Source organism: Brachycentrus maculatus, unplaced genomic scaffold (assembly GCF_059751285.1).
Source record: "Brachycentrus maculatus isolate JH-2025_06_01 unplaced genomic scaffold, ASM5975128v1 h1tg000653l, whole genome shotgun sequence".
NCBI classification, from domain to species: domain Eukaryota; kingdom Metazoa; phylum Arthropoda; class Insecta; order Trichoptera; family Brachycentridae; genus Brachycentrus; species Brachycentrus maculatus.
The window spans coordinates 90,978-106,587 of NW_028281389.1; the positions used below are offsets into that span (position 1 = coordinate 90,978).

Sequence of the window (15,610 nt, forward strand, 5' to 3'; positions counted from 1 at the left end):
TGACATCTCATCAAAGATAAAGAAGAATATGGAAGTCTGGGCATTTACGGGACTGACGACCGTCACAGACTGGTTTAAGTGATTACCTTACACACGTGTAACATTCACCAATTCTACCCATCATCGACAACCACACTACTCAAATTCTTAAAAAGTTCTGTATACATGAACCAATATCGAAAAATTGTCACAGTGTGAACGCCACACCAATCTTTTCATTCTAGTTTTTTCCTCCCCTTACGGGGGCGGTGATTGGATTATCTGACTCTGTTCACGCGGGAAGTCCTTCTTTATTCATATTATTTTTTGATATCTCATCAAAGATGAAGAAGAATATGGCGTTCTGGACATTTACGGGGCTGACGACCGTCACAGGCTGTTTAAAGTAATCACTTTACACACGTGTAATATTAACCAATTCTACCTATTATTGATAGCCAAACTACTCAAATTCTTGGAAGTTCTATATATATGAACCAATTTCGAAAAATTGTTCTTGAATCACTAGAACTTCACTATGGACATCTATTGGTGAGATGAAAAGAAGCTTTTTATTGAACAGAAACTATTTTATTAGTATGTGAGTTCGGAATGCTGGATTATAATCACATACATGAGAAGCACCAGAAAATATCATTTTCATTTTTAATATTTAAGCTTATAATTTGACCAGTATTTCTTTACAACAATTTGGTTTGTCCGAATACTTGGCGCACATAAACGGCGCCATTTCACTCATTGAAAAGTGATATTACTTAGTAAAACATAAATTTTAAAAATCGATAGACTTTACCAGACAGTGTTGATATATTCACCCGGTGATTGACAGGCGGTATCGACACGACATCGTCAAGTTGACAGTTCCTTGTCAATATTTGACATATGGTTTACCGTGTCAATATATCACCAATGTGTGGAGGGGTAAATCACAAGTGGCTGCAATCAGGGTGCACTTATCAAGGGTTGAATCGCCGATTTCTTCAAAAAATAAATTACCTTTATAACAGGCATGGCAGGCGCCGTGGCGTAGTTGGGTAGACGCTGGACTGCGAAACTGGCGTCGCGAGTTCGATTTCCGCCAATTGCAACTCATATTTAATAAATATGTATTTTCATTTGTCCGCCTCCGTAGTGTAATGGTCAGAACGCTCGGCTACCGTTCTAGAGGTCCCGGGTTCGATTCCCAAGGGGGGTAAAATAAATATAAGTGATTTTTTCACTGTAATATTTATTCAATACTACCCTGGACTGGTACCTGAAGCGGAGGGCTGATCACCTTTCCTTCATATGTAAACGATCAAGATAATACTGCGTTTATATGACGTAGTGCCCTATGCACCATTGGGGTGCGGATAAGGGTTTTATTATTATTATTATTATTTTCAATTGGTCTGGGTGTTTGTGATGTATTTTTGACATTCACCTTACCTATCCTTACAATGTTAAAAATGTCAAACCCGCGTTAGATAATGTAACTGTGGTTGTAAATGTTGAAACAGCGTTATTTAAAGAACAAAAGTCCTATCACTATAAATGCGAGGAAATTTTAAATAATGTAATAGGCATTTTAAATAATTTGATTATAAAGCATACTAATCACACCCAAATATCAAACATTAAAAAAAAACATAAAGAATTAACTTTAACAAAAGCCGATAAAGGCAATTCGATGGTTATTCTTAAAAAAAAGACTATATTTCAAAGGTAGAAAGAAAACTTCTTAAATAATAACTAACTAACTAACTCACCATCACGCCGCTTCTCCGCAGGGGTAGGCAGAGAGAATAGAACGCCACACCACTCTGTCTTTGCAAACATTCTTCGTTCTTCGTCCTATTCCACGTTCATGCATCTCCTCATACACACCCGCTGATTGTTACGACTCCTAACCTGACCACTTTCAAGTATTTGGCATACCTGATCGTGCCATGTTTTTCCCGGTCTTTTTTCCACTTACATTAGCCTCATAAATTTGTTTTACCGTTCTTTCCTCACTCATTCGTTCTACATGTCCAAACCATCTCAACACACCTTTCTTAATTTTATCGATAGTGCTTATCTCAGCTTAAATAATGATATCTTTAAAATCCTTCCAAAAAACCTTACAAATTCCAAGATAATATAAATAATGCAATGAAATCATGTAAAAGCGATCTGATTTCAAAAGAAAAGATGAAATCACAGTTCAATTGAATCCCCAAATTCCCAAAAAAAAAAGTTAATATACTAATATTATTAATATATTATTAGATTAAAACCAATATTTTTAGCTTTTCCACTTTATTTTTATTTGACCAGCGACCGGGTTTCGTCGTTACAGACATCATCAGACTGGTATAAAAAGATATACAGCTAAAAATATTGGTTTTAATCTAATAATGTATTAAAAATGCAATTCCATCACGAAGTGTCAGTGGATAATATAAATCAATTAATATTATTGACAAATTTTTCAAATTCTCTTTTTGACCATGCTGTATTTTTCTTCTCCCCAGGCGGCAAGGAGGATTCCGATGACGTCGGGTCCGCCGGCAAGGGCTGCCAGGGAGGACCTCTGTCCAAGAAGCAGCGGAAGGCGAGGACGGCCTTCACGGACCACCAGCTGCAGACCCTGGAGAAGTCCTTCGAGAGGCAGAAGTACCTGAGCGTGCAGGACCGCATGGAGCTGGCGGCCAAACTTGGACTCACGGACACACAGGTCAAGACCTGGTACCAGAATAGAAGGTAGGTGAAATGCTCATTTAATCGTCGAAAGTCTATTCCTCGGGAGTTTCGAACCCTTATCCGCACCCCAATGGTGCATAGGGCACTGCATCATATAAACGCAGTGTTATCTCGATCGTTAACACACGAAGAAAAGGTGGTCAGCCCTCCACTTCAGGTACAAGTCCATGGTAATATTGAATAAATATGACTAACTAACTAACTAACTAACCATCACGCCGCTTCCCCGCAGGGGTAGGCAGAGAAAATCGAACGCCACACCACTCTGTCTTTGCAAACATTCTTTGCCTCTTCTACATTCATGCATCTCCTCATACATACCCGACGATTATTACGACTCCTGACCCGGCCGCTTTCAAGTATTTGACATACCTGATTGTGCCAAGTTTTCCTTGGTCGTCCTCTGCTTCTTTTCCCAACTACATTCGCCTCATAAATTTGTTTAACCGTTCTTTCTTCACTCATATGCTCCACATGTCCAAACCATCTCAACACACCTTTCTTAATTTTATCGATAATGGATTTATATTATCCACTGACACTTCGTGATGGAATTGCATTTTTAATTTATTATTAGATTAAAACCAATATTTTTAGCTTTTCCACTTTTTTTATTTGACCAGCGACCGGGTTTCGTCGTTACCGACATCATCAGACTGGTGAGAGGCTATACAAATTGTTATGTTATATATAAAAGAAGGCAGGAGTTGATAACCATGATTTGATATAATTTTATTGAGAAATATTAAATTAATTTCTAATTTAATAAAGAGTCGTAAAATTGTAAGATGTTAGGTATAAGGGTTTGAAAATGTATGATGAGATGCCTGAATGTATGAAGAATGAAAAGTGTCTGAAAGAATTTAAAAGGAAATATTTTGTGTACTGTAAGAAGATATATTATGGCAATTTCGTATAAATAATAGTTTGTTTTAAATATTATATAAGCTGACTGAAGAAATAAAATAAAAGATAGATAAATAAAAAATAAGTAGTCAAAAATTTCACCCTCAGATGATATATTTCATATACATAAAGATAGCAAGTTAGCAAGTTAGGGTAATGTCCGGTTAGGGTAATGTTCGGGCCTATTGTGCCCAGATCAGTAGACATGGGAGCGATTCCACTTAAATTTATAATGAGTTGAATGACTAGAGACTGAAGTGTTAGGCGGCGTATTGAAGACAAAGCACACTACGGAACCGATCGGCGGCCCAAACATTAAGGCTTAAGTAAATACGGCAGGCTCGCTGTCTGACGCTTCTCTCCCGTACCGCGCTCGGGAGAGAAGCGTCGTAACTCTAAATAAGTGTATTTGTTTTTTTTTTTTAACACTAATTACACTAATATAAACTATTACTTACATTTAAATTACATAATATATATCTATATATATATATATATATATATATATATATATATATATATATATATATATATATATATATATATATATATATATGTATATATTTATAGATTTATAGATTTATATATTCTTATATATATACAGTAAACAAAACATTTATTCAATTTATTCAAACCCGAATATTCGTATATTGAATGGATCGCTATCAGACGGGAGGAATATCTAATTTAACATACTCAACCTATAAAGGATTTTATTAGACTCCTTTTGTGTTGATAACAGCCGATATAATCAATATTTTCAATCATCATTTCTTTGGAAAATTGGAAAATTCGCTTTCGTATATACGTTATTTTCGTACGTTGGTAGTGAATAACGTCACTGAAACGATGGACTAATTTTAATATTGGTAACATTGCTAAATTATTGGCAGCTCTATTTGTTGATGTCTATGGTCCACCCTCCCACTCCCCCCCACCCCTCGTATTTGTACACAAATGGTAGTGTAGTGGTAAACAAACAATCCACACTTCTACTATTACAGCTCTATAAACCAAAGACAATAAGCCATAGAAAATAACTCATATGATGTCATAAAACAGAAAAGAAATAAGTACATTGGGGGGTAGGGGGTACTTGCTATATATTTCGACCAACTAAAAACAGATTAGTGATATTGGTCAAAACGTTTGATACTATATAGAGCTGTGTGCATTGTGCAATCAGCATTTTCAAACCCTTGTACATTATACAATCGTTTTTTTTAAATGCCTTATTTTACCTTTATTTTCATGATTTTAAAAAAAAACTACTTTATTAGTAAAATATTTTGTTAATTCATCGGTAAAAAAAATATATATATAAAGTTAAACATATTATATATTAGTCTCTTTTTTATAGGTAACACGTTGAGTTCTTCTCTCATTTTTTTCTGCATTCTTCAATCTATTTTTCTCAAGCACCATTCTCGTAGCCTTATTTTGATTAGTCTCCTTAAAATTAACAAAAAATGGAGTTACTCTGTTTGTCGTTGCGATCCGGCAGGCGCCACGGCGCGGTGACGCTGCGTTTTTGCCGATTCTCTCCGCCGGTCTGCCGGACCGGTGGGCCTCCGGGGCCCGCCCCTCGGCCTCTAATAGCGCCATGCTGGAGGCTCTGCCTTATTAGGCCCCTTCAGATGTTAGGTGGCCTTTGCCCGGCTACTCGTGTTGAGCGAGTTTGTACTGGATTCGAGATATCTGATCTAACCGCTACTGGATTTTACATTTATATATATATATATATATATATATATATATATATATATGTATATATATATATATATATATATATATATATATATATATATATATATATATATATATATATATATATATATATATATATATATATATATATATATATATATATATATATATATATATATATATATATATATATATATATATATATATATATATATATATATATATATATATATATATATATATATATATATATATATATATATATATATATATATATATATATATATATATATATATATATATATATATATATATATATATATATATATATAGAAGTTCCAAGAATTTCAGTACTGCGGTTGTCAATCATGGGTAGAATTGATGAATGTTACACGTGTGTAAAGTGACAACTTAAACCAGCCTATGACGGTTGTAAGCCCCGTAAATGCCATATTCTTCTTCATCTTCAGAAAAGTCTGGACACAGTTTGTGGACTCCATATGCTCCACCTAGGGAGCGGATATGGTTTATTATTATTATATTTAACTTTTTTAAGTTCAATTTATGATATAAAGAAAAGTCAAAGAGGCTTTAGAATATTATTTTACACTTATGTTAATAAATTAGACTTAAAAATTAGGCAGGAATATTGGTTGAAAGAAATAAGCTTTGAAAATTTTATTTAACTATAATTTCAATTAGATTGAAAAGATGGGAGATTGAAAAAAAAATAAAGATTTTATTTTTTCTTACCCAATGGTGCATAGGGCACTGCATTGAAATGAGCAGAAGTTATCAAGTAATCGAGTGAGACACTCTCTTAGGGGATTTCAACTGTTTTCTTGGTCAATATTTCCTGTATGTTTTTTTCTGATTTTTTTTCTCAGAACTTAAACAACTAGCATTTTGTTATTCTAATGCGGGCAAAAAACCTGTCCGATTCGGCAAATCCTCTGCCCGCATCCTCATCTGTATAATCAAGCTCGTTAACATACACACGTAATGGCAGCTCTGTTATACAGGTCCTGAGAAGGACCTCTGACTGTCCATAACCCGAGAATTATACGTCATTCACAGTTGTTACGTCACTAAATTATGTAGGGGCCTGATTTCAATTTTCCATTGAAAAATATTGTCAGAAAACATGCGCACATACGGATATTTTAATTAAAAATATGTTTAGACAGGTACTTATGTGGATATTTTAATATTGTGATTAATTAAAAAAACATAACACATAAGGACATTAATTTAAAAAAAAAATTAAATACACGTTTGTAACATGATTGACAACCACACTACTTAAGTTCTTTATATTATATATGATCCAATTTGAGTGTTTTTGCCTAGAATTTTCACTCATGAATTATATGAAATTATAATAACTTTAAACATAAAGAGTAAATCCACTCACAAGTAGGCATAGGCTATGATACTTTTAAAGTTGAAGCCTGAGTAGGGACATGATAAACGGTGTTGCATAAGCCGTAGCTAGATTTCAGAGTCACTTGGACGTTAGGTAATTCAAAAATATGATCCAATTTTGAATCATTGAACAAGAATCACTAGAATTTTCACTAGCGACATCTATTGGTGAGACAAAGAAGCTTTTTTACTGAGCAGAATGTATTAACGAACTTATAATTTAAGCAGATAATTTATTAACAACATTTTGAGTGTGTCCAAATACTTGTTTACAAAACTGGATAATCTCCAATTATAGGAGTTATTTACCATACAATGTATTTAAAAATAAATAAATAATAGATAATCCAGATTTTGTGAACAAGTATTTGGACTAAATTATCTGGTCAAATTGTAAGATTAAATAAAATGTTTTTTCTGGCGTTTCTCATGTCGCTCACTCCTTTCAAGAACGTCATAAATCAAAAATCGCCAATTTTGAGTTGTGCATGTTTTCAGAATGCCCAGAAAATGTACTATATCCCAGCAAAAGCGGCATATTTTTAACTTAATATTTACCCGCTACAGGGCAAAAAGTGTCATTTTTGCATTTTGAAGAGAAGGTATTGTTTAATTATTTTTTAAAATATACTAAATATTTTTCAAATGCAGAAAAAACCTTCAGGTTTTACTTAAAAAGATCTGTTTCACAGTAAAAAGTTGAATAAGTGGCTTGATATTTATTTTTAATACATTGTATTATATTTTTAAACTTTAAAAACGTTCTCCTGAAAAATCAAGTTTTTTGATTTATGACGTTCTTGAAAGGAGTGAGCGATGTGTGTGATTATAATCCAGGATTCGGACCTCACATACTAATGAAAATGTTTCTGCTAAATAAAAAGCTTCTTCTCTCTCACCAATAGGTTGAGTATGTTAAATTAGATATTCCTCCCGTCTGACAAAGATCCATTAGGTTGGTACTTATTTACTTTCTGTACATGAAGTTTAAATAATAATAAATAAAATAAAAATATCATTAATTGATTCGGCAGTCGCTTAGTGGTAAAATCTATCCATTTTTAATTCATGTTTTACATGGTCAATACCACTATTTCTTACAATCTACTGTGACACGTGTTTCGATGCATTCCGCATCATTTTCAAAGACCATATCGCTCACTCCTTTCAAGAACGTCATAAATCAAAAATCGTCAATTTTCAGTTGTGCATGTCTTTGGAATGCCCAGAAAATGTACTATATCCCAGCAAGAGAGGCATATTTTTAACCAATATTTACCCGCTACAGGGCAGAAAATGTTGTTTTTGCATTTTTAAGAAAAGGTATTCTTTAATCAGTTTTTTAAACATATTAAATATTTTTCAAATGGAGAAAAAATCTTCAGAGTTTACCTTAAAAGATCTGTTGCACAGTAAAAAGTTCAATAAGTGGCTTGATATTAATTTGTAATACATTGTGTTATATTTTTAAACTTTAAAAACCTTCTCCTGAAAAATCAAGTTTTTTGATTTATGACGTTCTTGAAAGGAGTGAGCGATATGTAAACATACGGTGTTTGAAAATGATGAGGAATGCATCGAAACACGTGTCACAGTAGATTTTAAGAAATAGTGGTATTTACTTAGTAAAACACTAATTAAAAATAAAAATAACTAATGCGTTATTCAGGGACGTCTAGGGGTGGTGTTGGGGGACATCCTGGCGAGATGAGAGATGGAATGACGCAGCACAATGAGTAAAGGTGTAAGCGGAGTGTGATTATTTCACTAAATGGTCGAAAGATCGGGAAATTATCACTTTGCCTAACACCGTCCGGTATTAACTTGGTCGAAATGAAATGGGTCCGATAGCGGCGCGTTTGACTTGTTCCGACTAACTAAGTGACTAACCAACACGCCGCTTCACCGCAGGGGTAGGCAGATAGAATGGGACGACACACCGGTCTGTCTTTGCAAACAATCTTAGCATTTTGCTCGTTTATGCATCAACTGTTTATATATAGCTCACTCCTTTCAACAACGTCATATATCAAAAATCGCCAATTTTCAGTTGTGCATGTTTTCGGAATGCCCAGAAAATGTACTATATCCCAGCAAAAGCGGTATATTTTTAACTCAGTATTTACCCGCTACAGGGCAGAAAGTTTTGATTTTTACATTTTGAAGAAAAGGTATTGTTTAATTATTTTTTTAAATATACTAAATATTTTTCAAATGGAGAAAAAATATTCAGGTTTTACCTAAAAAAGATCTGTTGCACGGTAAAAAGTTCAATGGTGGTTTGATATTTATTTTTAATACATTGTATTATATTTTTAAACTTTAAAAACGATCTCCTGAAAATTAAGTTTTTTGATATTTGACGTTGTTGAAAGGAGTGAGCGATATACCCGCCGATTATTCCGACTCCTGACCTGACCATTTTTAATTATTTGAAATACTTGATCATGCGAAGTTTTCTCCGCTCTTCCTCTGGTTCTAATTCCAACTTTATTCACCTAATAAGTTTGTTTTACCGCTCTTTCTTCACACATTTGATTCACATGTCCAAAACATCTTAACACACCTTTTTTAATTTTATCTATAATGCTTATCTAAGCCTTGCATTCTTTCCTTATATAACAATTTGAACAACTAACATACATGGTTTTGCCACACTGAAAGATTGCATTTCGACTGCATTCAGTCTACTTTCATCCTTCTTTTGCCAACTCCTTGCTTCATTCCATGCATTAGGGTTGGTACCCGGACTCCATTATTTACTGTCAGTAAATATTATAAATAAAAATAAAAATTATAGTTTCATTAATTGTTAGTTAATATTTGACACACTAATAACTATTAGACTTAAGGGTGTACTCTCAAACGTACAAATTCATTATACAACCTGTTGCGCGAGAAGTCAGACGTATTGTCTGCGTACAATTTTTTTTGAATATATTTTATATTTAGATTTTTTTAAGAATATACTCATAAAATAAAATGATATATTTTTTTAATAGAACTCCTTATATTTTAATTACTATTTTTATTAAAAATCATGTATTTATTTCGAAAAAAGGTTATTTTTTCTATACAAAAACGGTTAAGCAACATATTCAATTTTCTTGAAATGTTACATGGGTTTAAATAATATTTATGAGCTGGTTATAGAATATCCCGCCTTCATGATTTTTGCATTACATTTTAAATTGTTAATCAATTAAAATCGCCCCAATTACAGAACCGCCTCTGTATGTTACAACGGTAATGCAAAAATAATGTGATTTTAATAAGAGCTTTTCTCCTAGCCTCCATTACATACCTAAAACGAAACGTAACGCATATATTGTAACACTCAACCTAGTAATGAGTTCGTTTTGTAATAACGGACCAACACACACGCTACTGAGTAAGACAGGGATGTATTTTGTCTAAATATTTATATTGGAAAATTTCCAGCCAAAAAAACTCATGGAAATCGTTGTCGTAACTTTAACTTTTATTTAAATTTATTTACTTATTTTTTTATCACATATATAATTACAAATGTCCCCTTTCTTGAGTTTTCCCGTGCAATTTGGGCACAACCAAAATTTTTTATGAGTAATTACTAATATATATTCAAGATTTTACTAGCTAATTACTAATTTATGTTTTTTAACCTGAAAACGAATGATTTCGCTAACCAATTTTTGTTTTTTTTTTTTAACCTGAAAAACGTATGAATTTTCTAGCTACATTTTTGTTTTTTATAACCTAAAAAACGCACGATTTTTCTAGCAAATTTTTAGTTTTTTAAAATTAAAAACGTATGATTTTGCTATTAAAATTTCAATTTTTTTGATTTTAGAAACGTATGATGTCGCAAAGTTTTAGTTTTTTAACCTAAAAAACACATTATTTTGCTAGCAAAGTTTTAGTTTTTTAACCTAACAAACACATGATTTCGCAAGCTAAATTTCAGTTCAGTAACCTAAAGAACGTATGAATTTGCTAGCTAAATTTATGTTTTTTAACCTTAAAAACGCATGATTTTGCTAGCACAATTTTAATTTTTTTTAACTTTAAAAATGGACGATTTCGTTACTAACTTCATACTACTCAAATTTTCGGTTCTCCTTAATATATTAATCAATCTCATGACACAGCATATATAAGTCCACAACAGCCATCTATGTTAGATAGAGAAAAGTTTCTTTTATTTAGAATAAAAAAAACTGGTCAAAATATGAGCAACAATTTTTTTTTATCATGTTTTCAGACTTTTCCCAGTACATAAAATAATCTGAGGTTCGGATTTCACATACATCCAAATATAAGGGTCGCTGGTGAATGTTGCACGTGTGTAAAGCGATCACTTAATCAGCCTATGAAAGGTCATAAGCCCTGTAAATAACCAGACTTCCATATTCTTCTTCATCTATGTTGAGATGTCGAAAATTAATTTCTGCCAAATTGCATTCCCATATGTCGTAAAGTGAGTATTTTTATGAAAATGATTTTTACGTTAGTGACGCGGTTCGGGTTATCATTCGTATTTAGGTCGTTGTATCATTAAATACAAATCATATAGTTGAGGGGATAGGACTTGTCAGTTGACATTTAAATTTGGTGTCAACGTTCATGACATCTGTCATTTTATGTCCTCAACTAATGATTTAGTTAGCAACGCTGTCTGGGGTCACTTTGAACACCGCGAAAGGGGGACAACTTTGTAAACATGTGTGGATCACTTTATACACGTGTAACATTCAACGATCTAACAATGATTGATAACCACGCTACACAAATTTAATACAGCAAAAAAAACAATTTAGTTAATTTACTAGACATTCCTACTATTAATATTTCTTTTATTATTTCTTTTTTTATTTACATATATAGTGTACATTTATCTAAAAAAGAATTTTAAATTAAAAATATTTTTGCCGAGCACCAAGCCACCTTGTGTGTCTTGTCGGTGGAGTTCTTTTTACATAAATTTTTTATTGTTTCTATCCATTTTAACCTAATATTCACACAAAAAAGAGAGAAAATTAAAAATATAAACTATTTTTCAATTTTCATAGAATTAACTCTTGATCATTTACTCATTTCTTTATTTTGCCTTTGTTTCATATTTTATTTTGACCTCTAACCTCCGTCGGCAACAAATTAAAAATGTTTGGAGCTTAATACTAGTTACGCTGTTCCCTCCAATTAAGAGACTAAGCTCTTGTGCTTGGAGAGGGACTTTCACTCAATTTGTTGTTTGTACTTAATTAAGGATAAGGATAAAACAGTTTTTTGTTTTAAGTATTATTTTTTGCGTTTTTTAAATTAACATATTTAAAATGTAATTTATTTATTTTGAAGACTTTTGATATCGTTTTTTTATAGGTGCTTATTGAAATATAAAAGTACCTAGTTATAAATAACATGATATATACATATGTAATCAATCACTCAAACAAAGCAATGATAGGTAATATGTGTAATTTACATCAAGATTTTTTTATTGAAATCTCAAGACATTGAAAAAATATGTAAAATAAAAAATAATAAAAAACATTTAGTACCTACATTTTTAACCCTGATAGGTTCTTAATAACGCTCTCATCGAAACTGGTTGCAGAAAAGGACCAATAAAAGCGGTCAAAGACAAATTTATTTTTATTTTTAGAAAGTTCATAAAATGTGCCATAAAGTATTTCTTTTTATTCATTTATTCTTTTTTTATTTCTCATATATAAATGTATATATATATAATTTTTTTTATTTTCTATTTATTTAATATGGTTACAAAGCTTTTTTTAACTTTTTGAATTCATTTTCTAAACGTTTTTACTTGCAAATTAAAAATTAAAAACGCAATTCTCTCCAAAACAAAGAGACTGAGCTTTTGTGGTTGGAGAGGAACTCACACTTGTTTTACAATTTACAATATTTTTTTTATTTTATCATTTATTTAAATTAAACACTTGAATAAACCACTTAAATGAGTTTTATTTATAAATACGACTAGTTTTACTATTTTTTTCTTTCTAATTTATCTGCATTTTGGAATCTATTAGAGTATCTGCAAATAACATTTAAGAAATGGTTTTTTTAGTCAAAGACGCCCGTTTTAAAGGGGATATGGCCAAAGTAACCCCACTGCACTCCAGAGAAATCAACTCTAGCCTGGTAGGCAATAAATAAAGTAAAAAACACGGCAATAGATGTGTCATTAGTGACATATTCGATTTATCATTGTGCTTGATCAACGCCTCCTTACTTCGGAATAATGAATAAATCGTGTTTATCTTTTTTATTGTGAGATCAGCGATAGCGTCGAAAAACCTACAGAGCGTCGGGCGCCACCCAAAACGAAGTAAACAGCATTTTTAAAAATAAATAAATTGTCACGACATTTTGAATTTGTACAAATACTTGTTCACAAATCTAGGTTTCTCCACTTAGCAGTTATTTTTAGTTAAAACACGTGCAACATTGACCATTTAAGGACTATTTGACATATATATATATATTATATATATATATATATATATATATATATATATATATATATATATATATATATATATATATATATATATATATATATATATATATATATATATATATATATATATATATATATATATATATATATATATATATATATATATATATGTTATATATATATATATATATATGTTTATATATATACATATATATACATATATACATATCGGCCAGGCGTTTTGAACCAAAATAAGAAAAAACGCGTATACTATTTATAAAATGGAGTATTTTCACCTTGTTTTTTTACCGGAAAAAACAAGGTGAAAATACTCCATTTTACAAATAATATACGCGTTCTATATTGTTTACAACATTTTGAGTGTGTCCAAATACTTGCTCTCAAAATCTGGATTATCTCCAATTACAGGAGTTATTTTCATATTATTTTTCGACATCTCAATATAGATTAAGAAGAATATGGAAGTCTGTGTATTTACAGGGTTTACGATCGTCCATAGGCTTGGTTAAGTGATAACTTTACACACGTGCAACATTCACCAATCTAACCATGATTGCCAACCACACCACTCAATTTTTGGAACTCCTTCATATATCATTAATCCCATGACACTGCAAATGTTAGTCCACTAGAGCCATCTATGGTTAGATTGGGAAAACCTGATACGAAATAAAACTCCAACTTTGTTTTAATCACTTTTATTTTGCATGAACATATCCATCCCTGAAGAAGACAGGATGCTTGACGAAACCGGTTGGAAAAAAGTACCAAAATAAAAGTGTATAAAAACAAAGTTATAGTTTTACTTAATATATTTTTAAAAATATTTACTCATTATCTTTTTGCTACGATAAAAATTCTTCTCTAAATTATAATATTGTAACTAGGTTAGGGTCGCAAGTAATGTAAGCTAGGCCTGATGGGGTCACTTTAATGTCAATTTAAAAAAAAAAAAAAAAGGTTTAAAAAACCCTTTTTATGACAGGCATATGGCCATATTGAGCGAATTTAGCATACGAGGTTTTTCCTCACGATGACTAACCAAATCCCACATTCTCTGATTTTTTAAATCCTTTTACGTGTTAATTCCATATTTTTTTGTATATACAAGATAATTGACAAATAATTATATCCGTGTTTAGGCTTACATGTTGTTTTTTTGACATCATGGTGTTTTTTTGTGTATTTAATATAAAGTGTAATGACAGAATCATGTAAACATCGTTATCGATGTAATTTATCTTCAAAAACGATGTAAATATTTCTATGGAGGAAATTACTATGCAAAGAGATTCGCATTTCCGAGAAAATAAAATTTAAATAATTACACACTTGGATAACTTGACTATGGTCATATGTCTGTACACAACGGATTATTCAGTTCTTTGGACACGTTGGGCAATGAGGATAGCCTGAAATGACTGTTTGTGATTGGTAGCCTTGAGGGGAAGAGAGGGAGAGAAAGATCCCCACACGATGGACCGATGGAGTTAAGGCAGCAGCAGGCACCTCGGTGGTTGGAGCGCTACGTGCAGCGCAGTCAAGGGATAACTGGAGAAGAGTCATTGCTTCCACAAGGGTCACAACCCTCAGTGATGAGGAATAAGACGGAGAAGAGAGACATCATGTTTATGTTTAAAAAATTTAAATTAAGGGGATATTCTCAAACATAGAATTCATCAATAAAATACAACTTAGTAAACTCAAAAAATCTGTGTTTGATTTAAAATTAATACATAAATTAAAATGGAGTTCTACAAATTAAACGCTAAATCAATAAATATATCGTTTTAAGTTTGCGTGCGCGGCGCCTGGTTCGCCGCAATCGTCAGAACATGAACGCTATCATGGCGGTGTGCTGGAAGGAAGGAGCTGGCATTTGTAAGTGCAAACTGCATTTCCTTACGGCGGTGCAGCACGAAGGCGTTTAGAAAACGTTTAAACTAAGTCGTTTTCCACACACTAAATATATTTCTCACTCACACGCCATCTTGGGAACGAATCAGGAACTATTTGAGGCATATTTAGATCCAAGAATCTGCTGTCCAGTCGCTAAAGCGCAGTTATTTTATTTTATTTTATTTGTTCGGGAATTGTACAGCTTTACATTTAAAAAAGTATATACTGTAATAAACAAAAGTTACATTAACAAAAATAGTTACATTAATAAAAATAAAGCCAATTAAACAATTCCACATTTATGTTATAATAACTATTAAAAATATTAAGAGATAAAAAAGGGTGTGGTATAAAAAATAGATTTTGCAGGAAGGAGAAGGAAAGGGAGTGTTTTTGCCTAGAATTTTCACTCATGAATTACATGAAATTATAGTAACTTTAAACATAAAGAGTAAATCCACT

General features: G+C 31.8%; 1 protein-coding gene across 1 annotated transcript in view; it reads left to right on the forward strand.

The window, feature by feature from the left end:
* Positions 1–15,610, forward strand: part of LOC148300791 (homeobox protein B-H1-like) — an 83,614-nt gene that overhangs the window by 53,381 nt on the left and 14,623 nt on the right. The window contains exon 2 of the mRNA XM_088274266.1: positions 2,496–2,724. Within this exon, the coding sequence (XP_088130392.1) occupies positions 2,496–2,724 (229 nt within the window). The remainder of the gene's footprint in view (positions 1–2,495; positions 2,725–15,610) is intronic.